General features: G+C 40.7%; 1 protein-coding gene across 1 annotated transcript in view; it reads left to right on the plus strand.

Annotated features, from left to right (window-relative positions):
* The first annotated feature begins 3,700 nt into the window (after nucleotides 1-3,700).
* LOC140198704 (coiled-coil domain-containing protein 122) overlaps nucleotides 3,701-22,940 on the plus strand; it is a 42,030-nt gene continuing 22,790 nt past the window's right edge. Inside the window, exons 1-3 of the mRNA XM_072259722.1 lie at nucleotides 3,701-3,790; nucleotides 6,097-6,489; nucleotides 16,812-16,928. Coding sequence (XP_072115823.1) covers nucleotides 3,701-3,790; nucleotides 6,097-6,489; nucleotides 16,812-16,928 — 600 coding nt within the window. The remainder of the gene's footprint in view (nucleotides 3,791-6,096; nucleotides 6,490-16,811; nucleotides 16,929-22,940) is intronic.

Below are 22,940 nucleotides of genomic sequence, written 5' to 3' on the forward strand. Positions count from 1 at the left end.
CACCAACAGTCACTGGCAGCCAATCAGAAAAGGCCCCCTTTATTCCTTCTCTTTGCCTCTTGCCAGTCAGCCACTGCTTTATCCATGTACAGTCTTCTCTGTAATACCATGGGCTTGTTAAGCAGGCTCATGTATGGCATCTTGTCAAAGGTCTGAAAATCCAAACACACAACATCAACCAATTCTCCTTTGTCTATCCTGCTTGTTATTTCTTCAAAGAATTCCAAAGATTTGTCAGGCAAGATTTTCCCTTGAGCAAATCATGCTGACTACCCCCTATTTTATCATGAGCCTCCAATTGAGTGGAGTGACATTTGCAAATTTTCCAGTCTTTCAAAACCATTCCAGAATCTAGTGATTCTTGAAAGATCATTACCAATCCCTCCACAATCTGAGAATGCTGGGGTTTACACCATCTTGTCCAGGTGATTTGTCTACCTTCAGACCTTTCAGTTTCCCAAGAACCTTCTCCAAAGAAATGGTAACTTCACAAACTTCATGGCTCCTAACACCTGGAACTTCCACAATACTGCTGGAGTCTTCCACAGTGAAGACTAATGCAAGATGCTTTTACAGTTTGTCCGCCATTTCCTTGTCCCCCATTATTGTTTCCAGTATTGTTTTCCAGCAGTCCGATATCCACTCTCACCACTCTTTTACACTTTGTATTTGAAGAAACTTTTGCTATCCTTTTTAATATTATTGGCTAGATACTGTCGTATTCCATCTTTAGAATCCGAATCAGAATCGGGTTTATTATCAACATGAAATTTGTTAACTTAGCAACAGCAGTTCAATGCAATACATAATATAGAAGAGAAAAAAATAATAAATAAAATAAAAATAGTAATTAATAAATCAATTACAGTATACGTATATTGAATAGATTTTTTAAAACGTGCAAAAAACAGAAATGCTGTATATTTTTTAAAAAATGAGGTAGTGTCCAAGGGTTCAATGTCCATTTAGGAATTGGATAGCAGAGGGGAAGAGGCTGTTTCTGAATCGCTGAGTGTGTGCCTTCAGGCTTCTGTATCTCCTACCTGATGGTAACAGTGAGAAAAGGGCATGCCCTGGGTGCTGGAGGTCTTTAATAATGAACGCTGCCTTTCTGAGACACTGCTCCCTGAAGATATCCTGGGTGCTTTGTAGGCTAGTGCCCAGGATGGAACTGAGTAGATTTACAACCCTCTGCAGCTTCTTTGGGTCCTGTGCAGTAGCCCTCCCCCCCCATACTAGACAGTTATGCAGCCTATCAGAATGCTCTCCATGGTACATCTATAGAAGTTTTTGAGTATATTTGTTGACATGCCAAATCTCTTCAAACTCCTAACGAAGTATAGCCACTGTCTTGCCTTCTTTATAACTGCATCGATATGTTGGGAATAGGTTAGATCCTCAGAGATCTTGACTCCCAGGAACTTGAAACTGCTCACTGTCTCCACTTCTGATCCCTCTATGAGGATTGGTATGTGTTCCTTCATCTTACCCTTCCTGAAGTCCACAATCAGCTCTTTCATCTTACTGACGTTGCTGCGGCAGCATTTCACTAGTTGGCATATCTCACTCCTGTACACCCTCTCGTCACCACCTAAGATTCTACAAATCGTCAGCAAATTTATAGATGGTATTTGAGCCATGTCTAGCCACACAGTCATGTGTATATAGAGAGTAGAGCAGTGGGCTAAGCACATACCCCTCAGGTGCACCAGTGTTGATCGTCAATGAGGAGGATATGTTACCACCAATCTGCATAGATTGTGGTCTTCCGGTTAGGAAGTTGAGGGTCCAATTGCAGAGAGAGGTACAAAGGCCCAGGTTCTTCAACTTCTCAATCAGGATTGTGGGAATGATGGTATTAAATGCTGAGCTATAGTCGATGAACAGCATCCTGACATAGGTGTTTGTATTGTCCAAGTGGTCTAAAGCTGTGTGGAGAGCCATTGAGGTTACGTCTGCCGTTGACTTATTGGAATAGGTCCAGGTCCATGCTGAGGCAGGAGTTCAATCTAGTCATGACCAACCTCTCAAAGCATTTCATCACTGTTGATGTGAGTGCTACCAGGCAATAGTCATTAAGGCAGCTCACATTATTCTTCTTAGGCACTGGTATAAATGTTTTTACCTTTTTAATGACCTTTTAGTTGCCTTTTATTAGTATTTAAAAGCAGAAATTGCAGCCTTTGCTGCTCTGTTGTCATCCCTGCAAGTGTTCTTTTCCAATCTGTTCTGGCCAACTTCTCACTCATACCTCTGTAATTCTCTTTAATCCACTGTAATATTGATACATCTGACTTCGGCTTCTCCTCAAAATTGAAGGTGAATTCAATCATATTATGATCACTTGCCCCTCAGGCAAGTGGCTCAACCACGAACTGCTGTAAAAAGCCATCTCGTGGGCATTCTAGAAATTCCCTTTCTTCTGAAATCCAGCATCAACCTAATTTTCCCAATCTACCTGCATCTTATCTGGATAAAGCTTTTTTCTTCACTCTTCTATTAAAAAAAAATGTATTTTTGTAAATTTGCTGCTAATTTCCACCTTTCTCACTTTGTTTTCTGGTCCATAGCTATCTTATTCCTAATTTCCTTTTACTTTCTATTCATTTTTTCAGAATATGTCATCAGTGAATATCTATTATGAACCCAGACTCCCAGAATTATTTTAATTACTCTTTCCATCCCACTTTCTGTAGAACCCCTTCTTTTATCTCAGTTTCTCCATGTCTATCACAATTGTTCTGACAACTGCACAGTCTGTGCCATTACTTCCAATCTGTTGCTCTCTTGACCTACAGGAGGGTCATTTCACCACACTGGCATTAGCAGGGAAGCATCACTGGAAGCAAGGAAGAAGAGCCAGTGTTTTGGTTAGGTTAAGATAGTGCGAAATTCAGCTGCTACTTCCTAGCAAACTCCTGGCCAACGTACAATCTCTGGACGTCAACCTTTCAGGCTGCCTAGAGAATACACGTCTGTTATTATTACAGCTATGTACATCCCACCACAGGCCGATACCAACCTGGCTCTCAATGAACTTTGCGAAACCATCAATACCCATGAAACCACACACCCAGAGGCTGCTTTCATCCTTGCCCGAGACTTTAACCAAGCATCACTGACTAGAGTTTACCCAAAGTTCTGCCAACACATCAAGGGGAGCACATGGGGAAGAAGCACACTCAGCCACTGCTACTCTCCCTTCCACAAAGCCTACAAAGCACTTCTTCGCCCTCCGTTTGGAGAGTTTGACCTTTCCTCCATCTTGCTCCTACCTTCCTACAGGCAGAAACTGAAACAGGAAACGGCCATAGTGAAAACCATCTACTGCTGGTCCAACCAATCAGACCCAATGTTACAAGACTGCTTTGACAGTGTCACCTGGGTGGTATTTCGAGCTGAGGACATCTACAAATACATAGAAGTGGTCACAAGCTTCATTTGGAAGTGCATTGAAGATATTGTACCCCAAAACTTGGTCCAAGTCTACCCAAACCACAAGCCTTGGTAAAAAGTTCAGTGTGTGTTGCTCTTGGCACAAGGGATAAGGCCTTCGCCTCCGGAGACTAACAGGAGCTCAAGAGATGCCACTATGATTTACATAGAGCCATCAAGATGGCAAAATGGCAACACAGACAAAATCCAATGACAATTCTGTGACCATGACACACGTAATGTATGGCAAGAACTGCACACCATCATGGGCTTCAAGAGGAAACACAGCAGTACAACCAAAATTGCCGCCTTGCTCCCGGACAAGCTAAATGTTTTTATGCTCGATTTGAAGTTGGTAGGACTGAACCCCTAATGAGAGCCGCTGACAAGACCTGCACCTTGGTCATCTCTGAAGCTGAAGTACATAGAACTCACTCACTCACTCATATCGCACTCCCTGTCGCACTCAAATGCTTTGAGAGACTGGTTAAGGACTATATCTGTAGGCATGCTACCACCCACACTGGACCTCCTATAATTTGCCTAATAATGGAACAGATCTACTGATGAAGCCATAGCCACAGCACTGCACACCATCCAAATGTGGAGAAGAGGAATGCATACGTTAGAATTCTGTTCCCAGACAACAGTTCAGCATTCAACACCATAATTCCCTCCAGACTTGACAGGAAGCTCAGAGACGTTGGCCTGCACCCTGCCTTGTGCAGCTGGATCCTAGACTCCCTGTTGGATCACTGACACTGATGGGCTCCCTCACCTCTGACCCTCAACACAGGTGCCCTCCAGAGTTGTGTTCTGAGCCCCCTCCCCTACTCCCATTACACCCAAAACTGTGCTACCACATACAGTTCCAATCTGCAGATGACACAGCATTGATTGGCCTTATTTCTAGCGGTGACGAGACAGCCTATGGAGGAGAGGTTAACACCCTGACATGGTGGTGCCAAGATAACAAACTCTCCCTCATGTTCTAAAAAGCAAAAGAACTGATCGTGGATTACAGGAGGAACAGAGATAGGCTCACCCTAATCAACATCAATGGAACTGAAGTTTCAAGTTCCTTGGTATGCATGTTACCAAATATCTCACCTGGATTGTACACACCAGCTGTGTGGCAAAAGAAAAGCACAACAGCACCTCTTCCATCTCAGGCGACTGAAGAAATTTAGAATGGGCCCCCAAATCCTCAAGACCTTCTACAGGAGCACCATTGAGAGCATCCTGACTGATTGTATCACCACCTAGTAAGGGAACTGCGCCAACCTTCATCACTGCAGAGAGTAGTATGGACAGCCAGCACATCTGCGGATATGCACTTGTATGCACTCTGTAGAGGACATTTACAGCAGTAGATGCGTAAAGAAGGCCTGAAAGATCATCCGGGACACCAGTCACCCCAACCATAAACTGTTTCTGCTGCTTCCGTTTGGTAAATGGTACCACAACATTAAAACCAGGACCAATAGGCTACGGGATAGTTTTTGTCTACAAGCCATTAGACTTATAAATTCATATGTCTGTACATTGCGACTGAGTCATAGCAGAAAGGTTTTTACCCCCTCATGTTGTGGGACAGATGTAAGATTTAAATAAATTCAAATTCAAAATCCTTTCTTTTGCCTTGTCCAGTGATTTTCCTTCACTATGTCTATGTCATTTTCTGTAATTCTACCTTCACTGGTCAGTTCAAGATGGTGTTGGTGAAGCACAGCACTGACTTGCTAGCAGCAAGCAAAACTATTAACTACTTTATTAATCACACCTCTCAGAAATGATCGCTGCAATCAATAACCTGTAACTTCCCTTTTAGAGTTGAACTTTTGACCCACCTGTACAACCTGGTATAGTTGTGGTGTGAACTGAAGTCTCAAAGATACAGGATTGTTGTGGCGTGGTGGGTACAAGCTGCATTAAGGTGGCAGGGCCCAAGCCCAAGAGCATGGAATGAGCCAATATTTGGCCATGGCTAGAACGGACTTGGGGGTGGTTTGAGTGGCAGAACTGAGGCAAAGCAGAGTCGAGGTGCCAGGTTCCAATCCCTGCTGTTTGGCTGATTACATTTTCCAACAAATATATGTAACATTGGATAATTTTTCTCGATAAATAACTGAACAAGTACAATGGTTTTTGTGTTATTTATTTAACTGGGTTCTCTTTAACTAGCTTTAGGACTTGTGTGAAGATCTGATCACATTTTAGGTCATCTTTATGCAGAAATAGAGAAAATTCTACGGGGTTCACAATCTTTCTAGCACCACTGCATACCTACTCATGGGGCAGACTTCAGGAGTAAAATCCAGAGCTGGAGTCCCTGGGGTAGTCCTATGTTGAGTTCAACACTGAATGTCAACTCCTGCAATACCGCTAGTGCCAAACTTTATCAGTCTCTGCCATTCCTTTGGATTCATTAGCTGTGTGGAGAGGGGAGCCTGGTACATGGGCAACAAACAGCTTGGTCTCCATATCATACTGCCCAGACTTGCATATCACGTAGACAACTGGGACACAACAACCGTGGTTGACTCTGACTAACAAAGGGCCTCATTACAAAATAACACTGAAATAATCTAAGGTATGTTTGCTTTGTTGATAACTTAATGGCTGACAATTCAAATATAAATTCACATTTTCTTTTCTCAGGCCAAATTGTTTGAAATGGAGAAAGACAATAAATCTATTCTTAAAGAACTTAGAGTAACCGAGAATCAGACATGCCAGTTACAAAATGAATTGGAGAATCGCCAACAAAGCTGCGCTGAACTGGAGGCCCAACTCTGGAGTCTTAATGCAAGCAATTTGCAACTTAAGTTTGCTATACAAGAGGAAGAACAAAAATATTTGAAGTTGTTGTCTGAAAATGAAAAATATCGTAAAAAAATGTTGGTTCACAAAGAAATGACAAGTCAGCTAGAAAATAGAGCTCCAATCATGATGCAGCTGGAAGAAAAAATACAGATGGTCAAAGATTTAAAAGCAAAGAAAGAAGAACTAATAATAGATCTTATGAATCCTGAAGGGAATACAATAAAACAAGTACAGGTCTGAAAATTTCTTCCAAAATATTAATGTATTATACTTTTTTGTTATTTACCTTTTTTATCTTTTGTATATTGCTTTTATAATGAGCCTCTAGACCTCATATCTTTAAATTTTGGCTCTTCCTTTGAGATCGAAACTTCCAATAATATTACTAGAAATTGAACTGTTGATGCAATCTGGTAATTACTTTAAGACGCTAGATATACTATATTCTTCTCTCTGAAACTTAGCCATAGTCATTGAAACTAATAGGGCAACATATCAGATTTGTTTTAAGTTTTAAACAGCAAAATATAAGCAGGTATATAGAAAAAGTCATATATCACGGTATCAGACTTCCTTCCATCTACGTTCTTGAATTAAAAATAAGCTGAAAAGATTGGAGTGACTTTACCCCTTCAACAAAGCAGAAATTGGATAGATGTACAATTAAAATCATCAAAGTCACATATTCCTGAAACGAGAAACTGACCTGCCATTATTTAGCCTGCTGCACTGAGCAGGAGCCAAAACACTCAGTTAAATATGACCATGTACTTCTTAGCATTTGTATGTTGAACCTCAAAGAATCATTAAATTCTCTCCTCTACCATCGGGCAGAAGATACAAAAGCCTGAAAGCACGTACCACGGACTCAAGAATGGCTATCACCCTGCTGTTATAAGACTACTGAATGGTTCCTAGTATGATAAAATGAGCTATTGACCTCAGTCGACTGTGTTATGACCTCACGCCTTATTGTCTACCGGTAATGGACTTCCTCTGTAAGTGTTACATTTCATTCTGCATTCTGTCATTGCTTTACCCTGTACTATGTCAGTGCACTGCATAATGCATATATATCTGTAGTGAGTTTGAAAGAGTTGCGACATTCAAGATAAAGTAAGGATGCTTAAGCTGGTGCCCATGTTGACACTGCTTCCATAGTACATAGACCATTGCTACAGTAAAGGTCAGTGATTTGTGATCACTGTCTCTGAAATGTTCACCCACCAAGAGATTTGTCACCTGACCAGGTTCATTGCTTAGAACTAGATCCAGTGTGGCCTCTCCTTTAATTGTCTTATTTACATATTGTGTCAGGAATCCTTCCTGGACACGCCTATCAAATTCTGCCCCATCCAAAACAGTTGCATTAAGGAAGTACCATTCAATATTAAGGAAGTTGAAATCAAATATAACAACAACCTTGTTATTGTTGCACCTTTCCAAAATCATCCTCATGATCTGCTGCTCAGTGTTTCTGTTGCTATGGCGGAAGGATGGCGGGGGTTCCATAGAATACTCTCAATAGGGTAATTGCTTCCTTCCTGCTTCTGGCTTCCACCTATGCCGACTCAGTAGATGATATCTCCATGACATCCTCCCTTTCTGCAGCTGTGATACTATCCCTGATTGGCAATCCACTCCTCCACCCCTCTTACCACTATCCCTGTCTTTTTTGAAACACTTGCACCCCAGAACATTTACCAACCATTCTTCCCCTTGTGACACCCAAGTCTCTAATGGTAACAGTGTTGTAGTTCCATGTACTGACTCATGCTCTAAGTTCATTACCCTTGTTCCTGATCTCTCTCTCTCTGGCTATCCACCCCATAGAATGATGATGGTTCCTTTCAGTCAGTTAGTGGGGTTTGATATGTGCGTCTTGGAGTGGCTGTAAAGGCCGATGCTTCACAGGCACTACTCGCCACGTACTTGGCAGGTGAGGCCTGGAGGGGCAGCAGGGGCAGAAGCTCTGTTGTGGCGCTTCCTGTGCTTTTCCTCTGTTGCCTCGTTGAGCTTGTTCTTTTCTGATGACATCCCTCCACTGTGAACGAGATCCTCCCACGTTGATGGGGCAATGTCAGCTTTCCTGAGGCTCCTGTGCAGAACATCCTTGTACTGTAGTCGCTGGCATCCTCGTTTTCGGGTACCACTGGACAGTTGGCCGTACAAGATGTCCTTGGGCAGTCGTCCGTCAGGCATTCTGACAACATGGCCTGCCCAGCGCAGTTGGGCTGACATCACCTAGGTTGGAACTGCTGGCATTCCGGCTCGAGAGAGAACCTCAGTATTGGAGACCTTGTCTCACCAGGTGATCTTCATCAGAGAATGTAGGTGACACTGCTGCAGTTGGTCAAGCTGGCGTAAGTGTCTCTGACATGTCTCACATCACAAGGTTGATATGACAACGGCCCTGTATACCTTGCACTTGGTGGCCAACCTGATGTTCTGTGACCAAACTTGATCTTTCAGCTGACCAAAGGCAAAGCAGACTTTTCTGGTTCTTGGCTCAATCTCTACATCCAGAGAGGCTGTGGATGTTATTATGCTGCCCAGGTAGCAAAACTTGTTGACAGCATCGAGGCGACTGTCATCAATGAGGACAGTTGGTTCTTCGTAGCTTGAGCCAGGAGCCATTTGGTACAAAATTTCCATCTTTTTCAGGCTGATTGTCAGCCCAAAGCTTTTGGCTGCACTGGCAAAGCAACTGATGATCTACTGTAAGTCTTCGAGAGAGTGGGCAACCAGTGCACAGTCATCAGCAAACTGTAGCTCATGCGCCACAATGTCCCTTACTTTTATTTTTGCTCTCAATCTTGCGAGGTTGGGGCGCCCGCCATCAACCCTCGTTTGTAGGAAGACCCCTAACTTCAGGTTTGATGTGGCATCCTGAAGAACAGCAGTGAAGAATAGTCCAAACGGAGTAGGAGCCAGAGTCCTGATGAAGGGTCTCAGCCTGAAACGTCGACTGTACCTCTTCCTAGAGATGCTGCCTGGCCTGCTGTGTTCACCAGCAACTTTGCTGTGTGTTGGAGCCAGAACACAACCCTGTTTTACGCTGTTGCTGATGGAAAATGGGTCTGACAACTCACCACACATGTTGATGCGACCTTCCATGCCTTCGTGGAACTGACGGATTGTCAGACCCTTGTTCCGGATACTAATTGCATTAAAAAAGTCACACTTCAACCCATCCAACTGACTGCAATTATGCCTTTTCTACTGCCTATCTTTCCTTATTGTCCCTACATGCTGCACCAACTGCCTCATCCATTAACCTATCACTCTGGTTCCCTCCCCCTGCCAAACTAGTTTAAACCCTTACAAATAGCTCCAGCAAACCTGCCCACAAGGATTTTGGTCCCCCTCAAGTTTAGATGTAACACTTCCTTTGTAGAAGTCATACCTTTCTCAGAAGATATCCTATTGATCCACAAATCTGAAACCCTGCCTCCTACGCTAAGTTATTACCCACCAATTCATCTGCCAAATCATTCTATTATCCTTAGTGGCATGTGGCACAAACAGCAATCCAGAGATTACAACCCTGGAGGTCCTGCTTTTCAGCTTCCTAACTTGCTCCCTATATTCACTTTTCAGGATCTCCATCCCTTTTCCTGTATATGTCGTAGGTACCAATATGGACCATGACTTCTAGGTATTCACCCTCCCACTTAAGAATGCTGTGGACCTGATCTGAGATGCCCTGACCCTGGTAGCTGGGAGGCAACATCCAGCAGTCTCTTTCATGTCCACAGAAACTCTTGTCTGGTCCCCTAACTATTGAATCCCTTATCACTACCACTTTCCTCTTCCCCTCTCCCCTTCACTTCTGATCCACATAACCAGGCAATGCCAGCTTTCCCCTGGTAGGTAGTTCCCCATCAGTATCCAAAGCAGTATACTTGTTATTGAGGGGAATGACCACAGGGTACTCTGCACTATCTGCTTATTTCCTTTCCCTCTCCTGACAGTCTTGCAGCTACCTTCCTCCTATAACCTTCTGCTACTGCCTGTAAGGAGTTTGTACATTCTCCCCGTGACCGCATCAGTTTCCTCCCACAGTCCAAAGCCCTACCAGTCGGCAGGTTAATTGATCATTGTAAATTGTCCCGTGATTGGGCTAAAATTAATATTGGGGGATTGCTGGCCAGCGTGGCTCGAAGGGCTGGAAAGGCTAATTTCACGCTGTATCTCAATAAATAAATAGACGGGTGTGACTGTCTCCCTGCAGCTCTTATCTATCACCACCTCATTCTCCCATATGAGCTGAAGGTCATCCAGTTCCATCTCAGTTCCCTAACACAGTCTGTAAGGAGTTGCACCTAGGTGCACCTCTTGCAGAAGTAGCAATCATGGTGACTGGAGGTTGCCAGGATTTCCCACATCCTGCATAAAGAGCACATCACCGACCTGGGATTTGTCCTCACTACTCTAGCTGGGCATTTATTTAAAAAAAATAACAAAAATCTCAACCTAGCCTCTGCCACTTCTCACCAAAGCCTCAGCTCCCCATACTAATTCTGACACACTCCCACAATGACTGCCTCACTTCTTTTATTGGCCCACGCCAAGTGCTCAGTAACTCAAGCCCCGCAGAAAGTCCTAACAGGCCTCACACACTTTTTGAATGTGGGTCTAAACCCCACAAGCAATGACTTCTGCGATTTCAAGCTCCCTTTGATCATCTATTAATTGCCAGATACAGTACTTTTCCTCAGCATATGGATGAAGAACCTTGCTGCCACTGCTAGGAAGACAAGGCTAAAGGCTAAGCAATATGTCAGAATCTACATCCTGCACTCTGGATTTAGTGCAACAAATGCTTAAACGACCTAACCAGCTAAAATAGTTAAATACAATTTATATTCACCTTTATCCAACTATGCACATTTCCCCATCTTATCAATGTGTTGTCACACATATTTTCTGTACCAGCCCAATCCTCTTTCTGTGAACTTTCTGCAATCATCCTCTCATCAAACCATTCACCACTACGACTACTCTGCAAGCAATTATAAGCATTCTGCTAAGCCAGTGTTATTATACACAGACACCTGTATTCTTGTTGCAGGAGAAAAGAGGTAAACATAAGGGAGATAAAGATATCTAGAGGTCCATCTCCTTGCATTTGGAGATCAATGGAGCTTAAGTATCTCCCAGCATTGGTTCTCTGCATTTAGTAATCAGGGAAACAATGTGAATGAGGAGTGGGGGGGTGTCTCTCACTTCCATTATGACACAAACATTCATGACCCGAATGTCAAATAGCACTTAGGTATTAATTTAGCCCACCAAATGGCCCACCATTGTTTAGTGTTTTATCTAGCGCACTGTAACCATTCTCGTGATCATAGCTGGGACTACCATGCTGAAACTTGCCCAGTCCCACATTTGGTGGAGATGTAACACTCATATCAGTACTAGTGTTTTTCACTATTGTCATAAGGCATGTCTATATTGTAATTCCCACAAGGGATGTCTACTGTAAATTTGCAGTAAAAACATAGCTGCATGAAAATACTTGTATACACAACTTTGGAGCTTGCACATTTATAGAAACACTCACAGTTGGTGAATGCTCCTTGAGGTTCTAAGGGTGCATAAATTGCAATAAGTCCTGACAATGGAAGACTGACAAAAATTCAAGGCTAAGGATCCCTTAATTTGACCTGAGTACCATCCATAAGCAGTTAATATGGGGAGCCCAGAAAGGATTTAGACCACAGAAAGGTAATGGCATTACTTTAAAAGCCAATAATAATGCTTGGACAGTGAGTCCAAGACTATTGCCTGAAGTGATGCCTTGAGACATATTCATATTTCTTTGGGATATCAACCCTCTATCCATACACACTGTTTTTCATGGCTATATAGTTTTCAAGCTGCATCTCTGCTGTTGGCTCCATTTTTGAAATATTAATTTTTCCAAACACAGTCTACTATTTGTTTTTGGACATTGTTTGGAAATAATATTGGATTCCATTATGACTGCACATAAAGCTGAATAATGTAAAATGTTTTGTAGCTATGAAAAATTAGTTTCTGGTCTATATCCACAGGTTACTGGCACAAGGATAGTCATATTTAGCACCTTCAAAACAAGGAGTGAATGACACACACACACACACACACACACACACACACACACACACACACACACACACACACAACATTGGAGGAACTCAGCAGCCCAGACAGCATCTATGAAAATGAATAAACAGTCAACATTTTAGGCTAAGACCCTTCATCAGGACTGGAAAGGAAGGGGGAGGATGCCAGTATAAAAAAGTGGGCGAAGGGGAAGGAGGATAGTTGGAAGGTGATAGGTGAAGTTAGGTAGGTAGGAAAGGTAAAGGGCTGGAGAAGAAGGAATCTAATCGGAGAAAAGAGTGGACTGTAGGAAAAAGAGAAGGAAGAGGGGACGTCAGAAGAGGTAAGAAGCCTGACTGGGAAATAGAAGAAGAGGGGAGGGAGAGAAAAATATTTTTTTACCAGAAGGAGAAATTGATTTTCATGCCATCAGGTTGAATAGCACACTCCTGTCATTCTTAAGAGTATGTCTTACAGTGCAAATTGGAAGATGCTTGCTATAAGGGATTAGAGGCTAGCTTTTTGTTAAAATTATGCTCTGTTTCAACTTCTGAGGTAGTGAAATTGAAAACAGCCCCTTTCTCGAAGTTTTGAGCAGCCTTTAAAAACTGAAAATTCATCAGAGATACTCCTGGTTTTCCGCTAAAACTTTGTCAGATTTATGACAGAAATTCTAATTATCTGCATACAAAGGATTTTCTACAACGCACTGTACTGTAGCCGCAAAGCACATATTTCATATCACATAAACCCGTTTCTGATTCTGAAGAAATTGCAAGTTGTACGTTCATTCAGAAGTGCTATCTAAAATACTTTAGTAAACATATTTTCCCATAAAGATCATGTGCATTGCATAGTTCTGATCATGTAGATTGCCTGAAGAGTATTTTATCCAATTATAACTCTAACCCATTAACCACGACTTCTGATGGAATTGGAAGGCAAAGGTAGTAAGGCATTGTTGAAGGTATCACCCAGAAAGCAGTATTAATTCATAAGAAAGTTGATCTTATCCTGACAAATATGCGTTTTGAACGAACAGAAATAATTAAAAGGAGCATTATTCCTTTTAATCATATCTAAGCACAAGGGCATGAACTTACATTTATTTAATATATACAGATTATTCTTTGGTTAATTAAATTTGAAATAGTTTGTTGAGATGTGGATTCAATTCTGCTAGAATTCTGGTGCTGATTACAAAAATTCCCATTTTCAGCTTGCTGATCAGTGGCACTTCCTACAGAACCCAATAATGAGCTAGAAATAGAATGAGAATAGAGAAAATTGAGTTGGCTGTTGATTCAGTGACTTTTTTTTGTGTAAGATTGCTGGTGGTACTTTTATTACTCAAACATTGGTTGTGGGATCTTTTGAAAGACCAGCATTTATTTTCTACACTGTCCTATTTGAAGCTGCTTTTGGTTTGTCAGTCCTATCAATGATGACATCTACAGGTTTGTGCTAGACGAAGTTCAGAGTATTCACAATTCTTTTTGTATAAGACTTTTGATTGATTAAGCTATGCGAAGATTCACAGAGTTTTGACACCTTGTCAGATATATGTGAGGAGGGTTTTCTTTGGATAACTGGGCATATTTTTATCTTTCTCACTTTCATTGCCTTGGTCAATATGCCATTGACTCAGGTGAAGTTAGTATATTTTGTAGTAGCAGTTTGGTACAACGGATTAGCTTGCTTGGCAAATTCAGAGGCCAGTTGAGAATCATCCACATTGCTGGTTAAACTTAATACATTTGGACAACAAGCAGCAGACCGAAAGAGAAAATACATTGCATCATGTCCAGAAAGATTGTGATATTGCTCATCTACAAGACCATTTATCTGTGCATTACACAAATCACACATATCTGAAGAAGTAGTGGCTGAGTTGTGACTTCTTGTGACTTCAGTAGAAAAGTAATTCAAGTTCAGCACATTTCTGCTTTTGACTCATGAAAGTGATTGTAAAATCAATGGAACTGATTTCAGAAGTCAAGCATGCTGTACGGGTGCCACTTTTAGTGCTGCTGACTGAGGGCAAATTTTCATTTGATGGATTTTTAAGCTTCAGGGTCATTGCAAACTGTCATTGAAAATTCAATGTAAATGTGCCATTCTGTGCTACAACAATATGCGCTTAATGCATATAGGATTCCAGTATGTATCAGTGATTTATATTTGTATGGCACAATCTTAGTGTAATATTTAGAATAAAAGAATTCTATTTATACAGTGCCTAGTATGACCTCAGGATATCACAAAGTGCTTTAGAGCAAGTTAAACTTTTCCAATGTATTCATTGTCGGGGCACAATAATTATACACAAGTTTTATAAGAAAAAATACAGTTAGAACAAAAAGAACAGAGTCAATTTTAGTTCAAAGTGGTCAAAGCATTGCTAAGCAGTAGCATCCTCCAGTACTTTCATGATTATTCCTGAAGTGGGATTTAAATTCACATTACGAGGGGTGCATGATAAGTTTGTAGCCTAAGGTAGAAGGAGATGAATTATTCAGCTCTCGTTACATGCACATGCAGTTCAACTCTTTGAGTGTTTATGCAGAAAGTTTGAAGTTAATAACTCATCTCCCTCTACCTTAGGCCACGAACTTATCAATCACCCCTCGTATTTTTCATATTTTCCGTTCCAGGGAAACTGAGTTAATTTGGAGTAAAGAAGATGTTTAAGGTCTTTACAACTATTGTCTCATATAAAATAGTATTTCCTCAGGAACTAATTGGAGGTGAGATGAATGACAGTTTGAATTATAGAGGATTTTTAATGCCAAAGGTAAGTTGAATTACATTTAAATGGTCATTCAATCGCTTTTGCATTTTTGTGGGTGTTGGAGATGGCATTGATCCTCTGCCAGTTCAGTACACATGACTACATAATTCCACCATAGAACATAGAAATTTACAGCACATTACAGGCCCTTTGGCCCACAATGTTGTGCCAACCATATAACCTACTCTAGAGACTGCCTAGAATTTCCCTAGCACATAGCCCTCTATTTTTCTAGGTTGGGAAATCCAGAGGAGGGTTCCCAATCTGGCTTCCATGAAGCTCTTGGTAAGGGTCCATGGCATAAAAAAGATTGGGATCCCAGCACTAGAGTGCTTTCAGATTTCAGCACATGGTGTCCTCTGCTCCTCAGTTTAACCAGATGTTAATCTTTCAGATACTGCTGCCAGTCTCCAAGGCTGACATGTGGGCATCCTTCAAAAGGTGAACGGAGTCAGGCAAATTCTCCAGTGAAACTACTATTATTGGATGAATGAATCAGCATACAGAAATGAGAAGGCTCTTGGCCAGAAACATTTATTCTCCTCCATAGATGCTGCCTGACCTGCTGAGTTCCTCCAGTACTTTGTGTGTGTTCCTCAAGATTTCCAGAATCTGCAGAATCCCTTCTGGTTGAAAGGTGCCACAACAACAATATCTCGTGCAATACAGTAAAACTAAAGAACTGATTGACTTCAGAAAGGGGAAGGAGGATGAAAGAGACAACAGCTTTAAAATCCTTGGCCTTAACATATCAGATGGCCTTCATTGGACTTAGTACATAGGTGCAATGACAAGGGAGGCATTCCAGTACATTTACTTTCCTAGGATATTAAGAAGATTCATTTTATCACTGAACAATAACAGATTTATATGGATGTATTCTTGAAAGTATCCTGACTGATTGGGATCTGGTACAGCAATTCAAATATAAGGGAGTGTAAGAAGCTGCAGAGAACAGTGGAGTCTGCCCAATACATCACTGGCACATTCCTCCCCACCAACAGGAGGTGCTGCTTCAAGAAGGCAACATCACTGTCAAAGATCCCCACCATCCAGGCCACACAGCTACCATTGGGCAGGAGGTATAGAAGCCTGAAGTCGCACATCATACTTACCTTGGACCATTTGGTTCTAGAACCAACCAGAACAGCTTTAATCTCTTCATTTTAGTAACACTATGACCACTTTGATCACTTTGCACTCAAAGGACTTTTTGTTTTAATTCTGTTCTATCTTGAAAAAAATTGTGTATAATTTATGTTTTTCTTGTGAATGTTGCTTATTTGACGCTATGTGCCTGTGATGTTCCTCAATAAGTTTCTCACCTGTGCACACAAGCATGTGACAATAACCTCAACTTTCTTCTGCTTGCTACTTAGATAACAATTCAGTGCATGATATTAGCAGTTTGGAATTGCTGGAATGTACAAAGGTTCTCAGTTCAAATTCAGGCACTCCTAGTATGCTATGTTTACATTTTGATAGCTGAATGGACAGAATTATTTTCTAAAACAACAAAATAAATAGAAACCTTAATAATTGTTGATAGAGTATTTTTATATATGTACTAACTTTTCCCTTGCTGCAAAATTAAAGAAATTGGAATGTTTTAGAATTTTCAAAATTCAATTAATGTCTATTAAAAGGATTTTTTTTATTTAAACAGGGAGAAATTATAGAATTAAAGGCTAAAATATCAGAAATAAAAGTTGTGATTAATGAAAAATCAATTCAATTAAACAAGGAACAAGAAAATCAGGTTCATCTTAAGAAAGAAATTGAGGTAAGCTAGGGTACATGGAAACTAATTTTCAGGTTGATGGGGTTGGAGCATGTTGAAAGAGTCTGATACAAATTAAACATTGTGAAATGCAGTGCCAGTCTGCCAGTTGTACTCCTTCAGATTTGTGTTTGCAGTGGCTGATAATAATATCTGGCCAGGTCCTATTCTCAACAGGTGGGTTACCAAGGACCTCAGGCTTAGTTAGTAATATCTTGTATTTCCAAAGGTTAGCTCATAGCATTTCTAACACAGGTGATGCTGAAAGAAAGTAAAAATATTTAAGATTAAGCAACCACAGCCTGGCCAAATTTGAACTTCCTATGAAACAGAACATAAAGCATTGTAAACATGTTAATATTGGCTCTGATATTCAGTTTTGGAGAGCCCAACGTCTTTTTGCCCTTACAACCAAATGTTAAGTTTCCTTTTCTCTTTCTCCGTAAAGTCTATAAACAGTAACTCAAGGATGATGTTCTGTGTGCTAATCAGGCAAAAAATGGGAACAGGATGCAGTTAAATATGTGGCTTAGGAGCTGATGCAGGAGAGAGGGTTTCAGGTACACAGGTCATTGGACTCTCTCACATGACATGTGGAATCTGTAGAAAACAGACTGGTTGCAACTAAACAGGAAGGACACAAATATCGCTGCAGAGAAGTTCGCGAATGCTGCTTGGGAGGGTTTAAACTAACATGGCAGAGGTGTGGGAACCAGAGCAACAAATCAGTAGGTGGAGAGTTTGCGGGGAAAGTAGGGGGTTAAATCTGTTCCTGTGCTGTATATTCTTGTAATTTTATAATAAATAATGCCTAACAATGGGGGATATATATTGAATTTGAACATGGTATTTGTATACAGGTGGTAAGTGTGTTGAAGGTTAGCAATCACTATTATAGGTATCTGAAAGCAGAGTTGTGTGTTAATACGTCTTGAATATAAATGAAATACATGCTTACAGAATGCTTAAAACGATACAAGATATAATTCTGTTTCTTTTGAGATATCTATAATTGGATGCAAATCTTTACAATATTCTATGTAAATATGATATTGATGCAACCCATTACACAGAGCCTTCATTCAAGAGCAATAATTAATTGACACCAAAATTATTACAAATTCATAGCAGAGTAGTCTAAAACTTAAGTTATGCTACCTCTTTAGATAGAAATAATAAATAGATCTCTAACTATCATAGCCTAAATAAGGAATAGGGATGGATTTTCAATCAGTTGAGAGAAACCTACACAAATTAATGACACAAACATGAGAAAATCTGCAGATGCTGGAAATTCAAGCAACACACACAAAATGCTGGTGGAACGCAGCAGGCCAGGCAGCATCTCTAGGAAGAAGTACAGTCGACATTTTGGGCTGAGACCTTTCATCAGGACTAACTTAGTACTTCAAATTAATGACATGTGTCTCTTAGCACTGTAGAGTAACTTCATGTAAATTTACGTGCATACTTTTAAAAAGTTTCTAAACCTACTAAATATAATCAAAACAGATTTCAGTTTCAAGCAACTAAAAATGCTCATTGAATGTGCTCTTAAAGCGTACAAAAATGGCATTTAATAATTTGACATAGGAATATATTCAACAAAATAAAGAAGCATCAGATACTGATAGTCCTGTTGTGAAAGCTGTTGTACGGATCTACTGCTCTACTTGAATCTAAAGCCTTTCCATGCAAATAGGTGACTGAAGATTTCTATCATTATGATAACCTTGCAATAAGATGACATTATCCACAGAAATGCCTGGGTATGTAAACTCAGCATTTGGTATGATCAACTCCTAACAACAGCAAGGTACCAGTAGAAATTTATTGATCTCTACACACTTCAAAAAGAACTCAACTTTCCAGTTGATAATCCTCAGATAGGTACCATGGTAAACAAACCATGGAAACCAAACTAAGATTGTAAAGTTAACTTATTTATTCAAAATTACATTACAGAGAATACTTCACATCCAAATGAACAGAATGCCTGGCATTGGCTCTTAAAATATTTTTTTCATTAAAATTATCCTTGGATCAATTAAAACATCAAGGCAAATGCTTTTGATTAATTCCGGTGCCTAACTATTGCAGTTTGTAGGTGATGATTGGCAAGGATTATCATTTCAACCACTGTGATCTTTTAGCAAGACAGAGATCCTAAAAATACAATATTTATAATACTTCCATCATTAAGTGCACAAGAGAGTATTAACTGTGGATAATTAGTTTACACTTGTATTTTCTGTCTTGGCTGACTATCTGTAGTGCTGTCACTGAGTCGAGTAAGATGTTCTCCTAAGGGGTTGTGTACTGGTGGGTTCTAGGGTGGCTGTAAAGACCAATTGGGTATCCACATATTCTGGTGCAGAATGGACATAAATAATTGTGGCTGTGGTTAGTGGTCAAGTCTTCTGGTTGTTCAATCTCTCCTTTCGCAACTGCCATTTGTTCTCTGCAGCACAGCGGAGGTTGCTCTCGTAGCACAGCTCCGACTTGAAAAGATTTCATCCAGGTTCATCTATTGAGTGCAATGTCTTCCCAGTTTTTAGATGTAATGTTGAAATTCTACAAGCTGATTTTGATGTTATCTTTGAAGTGTTTCCTCTGCCCACCAGGAGTTTGCTGATCTTAAACTTAGAGTAAAGAATTTGTTTGGGAAGACGTAAGTTAGTCTTCCGAGTTATGTGACCTATCCATCAAAGTTGGTGTTGCTTTATGTGGTGGAAATGCTGTTCCTGGTGGCCTCCTCCAGTTTGATAGTATTAATGCCTCTGTCCTTCCAGCTGATTTTCAAAACCTTTCATAAGGTTCTTTGGTGGTATTGTTTCAGGGCTTTCAGAAGTCTACTGTAGGTGGTCCATAACTCAGCTCCATACAGTAATACAGTATAGGAAGGAGAGCTGCTCTATAGACCAAAAGTTTTGTTTGGATCTGTAGGCCCTGGTCTTCGAAGACTCTTTTTCTTAATCTTGCATAGGCTCCACCAGCACTACTCAAGTGGCGGTTAATCTCTGAGTCGATGTCTGCTTTTGAGGAGAGAATGCTGCCAAAGTAGGGAAAGTGGTCTACATTTTCAAGGGCAATACCTATCTTTTATGGCACGGATAGATGGCTGGTTGAGTGGAAGCTGAGATAGGACCTTTGTCTTTTTTATATCCACAAGACCCAGAGCACAATATGCCTTGGGAAATGTATTCAGGATACATTGGAGATCTTCTACAGAGTGTGCTGCAATGGCATCATCCACATACTGAAGCTCCATGATGGTGATTGTTTTGTATTTGAGTAGTGTTGTAAGTATATTGTTTAATTGAATTAAATAATTCATTACAGCTTATATGTAAAGTTTCAAAAATTACATATGTCATGATGGTATCACGTGATACAAGTGCACCTCACTTAAAGGAAAAATAAACTAAGTTAGACTCTCATTCCCTGCTCTCTTGTTTTCCTTTTAATTAGCTTAATGTTTTGGAGTAACAAAACCTAACAGTAGTGGTGCTAACCTAGTTCTTGGCCCTGAACTGGTTGAGGTTGAAAAGCCTGTTGTCCATTCAGTACACGATTGGGATATCCTGTGGCTAATTAGGTGAAAGATGGCAGAAATAAAGATGACAAATAAGGTGGGTGCAATGATACAGCCCCCCGTTTGACTCCTGTCTTCACAGTGAAGGATTCTGATTGCTGAGTACTGTGGTTGACATGCCACTGTGCAATAGCCTCAGAGAGGAAAACTGCAATCATTGCCAGAGATCTAAGGAGATGCCAGATTGACCTAGCTGCTCTTTCTGTAACCTGTCTGGCAGATGAAGGGCAACTGAGGGAGGAGAAGGGCCTTCTTCTTCTGGAAAGGGAAGATAACTAAAGTGCCCAGGATCCATGATGTTGGGCTTGCAATAAAGAATCAACTTGTCAGTCAACTCTCTGAGTTTCCCATGGGGATCAGTGAACATCTCATAACAATCTGCTTAGTGCTTACCAACAACCAGATGGCAACCATCGTGAGCGCTAATGCACCAATTCTGGACTTACATGAGTATGAAAAAGAGGCCTTCTATACTTGCCTAGACATGAAGGTATCAAGCATTCCCAAAGAGGATAAGATTTTTTACTCCTCATGTATGTAAAGGATGTAAGAAAAAAGTCAATTCAGTTCAATTCAATTCAATTCTTAGGGGATATCAGTGCCAGGGTCTGTTGAGACTTCAAATATTGGAAGAAGAGTACCATAGGAAAGGAAAGCATAAGCAAGATCAACTCAGATGGAGTACAGACTACTTCTCAATATATGTGCTGAACACAATCTTATCATCACGAACACTCTCTTCTGCCAGATAAGCTCTCTGGTGTATACTATCAAGGCTGACTACGTATGAATGCAATGACTGTACAAAATGGTAATTAGGTACATTTAATAGATGTATTGCCTAGAAGTGTTAGTTAGTCTTAAGGGTTTACTCTTGATCTACCTGCATCTGCAATATGATTCTTAGGTAGTCGCCATGATGCTTTTATCTGGTGAATTTTAAGTAAAGTTAGAGGAACATATCCCAGCTGTGACTGGTTTGTATTTGTCCTCTCAGTTTTGGATTCCCCAGGGAACTCATTTTCAGTACCTTTCTTAAGGTAGGATACATTCTTGTACTCCAAACAGTGCAAGTAAGGCACGCTAGATTGATCACAGGAAGATCATAAGATATAGGAGAAGAATTAGCTCATCCAGCCAATTGAATCTGCTCTGTCATTCAAAAATGGCTGATTTTTTGAACTCATTCTTCCACCTCCCCATAACACTTAACTCCCTTACCAATTAAGAAGTAATCAATTTCTGAATTAAATGCATCCAATGACTCGGCCTCCATAATCCACTGTGGTGAATTCCCAGATTCACTACCCTCTGGATGAAATCCTCCCATGTTGGATCTGGTTTTTGGCTTTAATAAACATAATAGTTGTTATAAACACAAGATATTCTGCAGATGCTAGGAATTTAAAGCTACACACACAAAATGCAGGAGGAATTCAGCAGGTCTGGCAGCATCTATGGAAATTAATAAACAGCATAGATGTTTTGGCCCAAGACCCTTCTTCAAGAATAGAAAGGAAGGAGGAAGATGCCTGAATAAAAAGGTGGGAGAGAGGGGAAGGAGGATTAAGTAGAAGCTGATAAGTGAAGCCAAGTGAGTGGGAAAGGATCAGTTCATTCCAAAGAGGAAGAAAGGTCCTAAGGGGAGTAATGGACAGTATAAAAATAAAAGAGAAGAAGTATAACATAGCAAAGACGAGTGGGAAGACGGAGGATTGGGAAACCTTTAAAGAGCAACAGAATGTAACTAAAAGGCAATACGCGGAGAAAAAATGAGGCACGAAGGTAAACTAGCCAAGAATATAAAGGAAGATAGTAAAAGCTTCTTTAGGTATGTGAAAAGGAAAAAAAATAGTTAAGACCAAAATTGGGCCCTTGAAGACAGAAACGGGTGAATTTATTGTGGGGAACAAGGAAATGGCAGATGAGTTGAACAGGTATTTTGGATCTGTCTTCACTAGGGAAGACACAAACAATCTCCCAGATGTAATAGTGGCCAAAAGACCTAGGGTAATGGATGAATTGAAGGAAATTTATATTAGGCAGGAAATGGTGTTGGATAGACTGTTGGGTCTGAAGGCTGGTAAGTCCCCGGGACCTGATGGTCTGCATCCCAGGGTACTTAAGTAGGTGGCTTTAGAAATTGTGGACGCATTGGTAATCATCTTCCAGTGTTCTATAGATTCAAGATCAGCTCCTGTGGATTGGAGGGTGGCTAATGTTGTCCTCTCTTCAAGAAGGGAGGAAGAGAGAAAACAGGGAATTATAGACCGGTTAGCCTGACGTCAGTGGTGGGAAAGATGCTGGAGTCAATTATGAAAGATGAAATTACGACACATCTGGATAGCAGTAACAGGATCAATCCAAGTCAGCTTGGATTTACGAAGGGGACTTTGTGCTTGACTAATCTGGAATTTTTT

The sequence above is a fragment of the Mobula birostris genome, chromosome 6 (assembly GCF_030028105.1).
Source record: "Mobula birostris isolate sMobBir1 chromosome 6, sMobBir1.hap1, whole genome shotgun sequence".
NCBI classification, from domain to species: Eukaryota; Metazoa; Chordata; class Chondrichthyes; order Myliobatiformes; family Myliobatidae; genus Mobula; species Mobula birostris.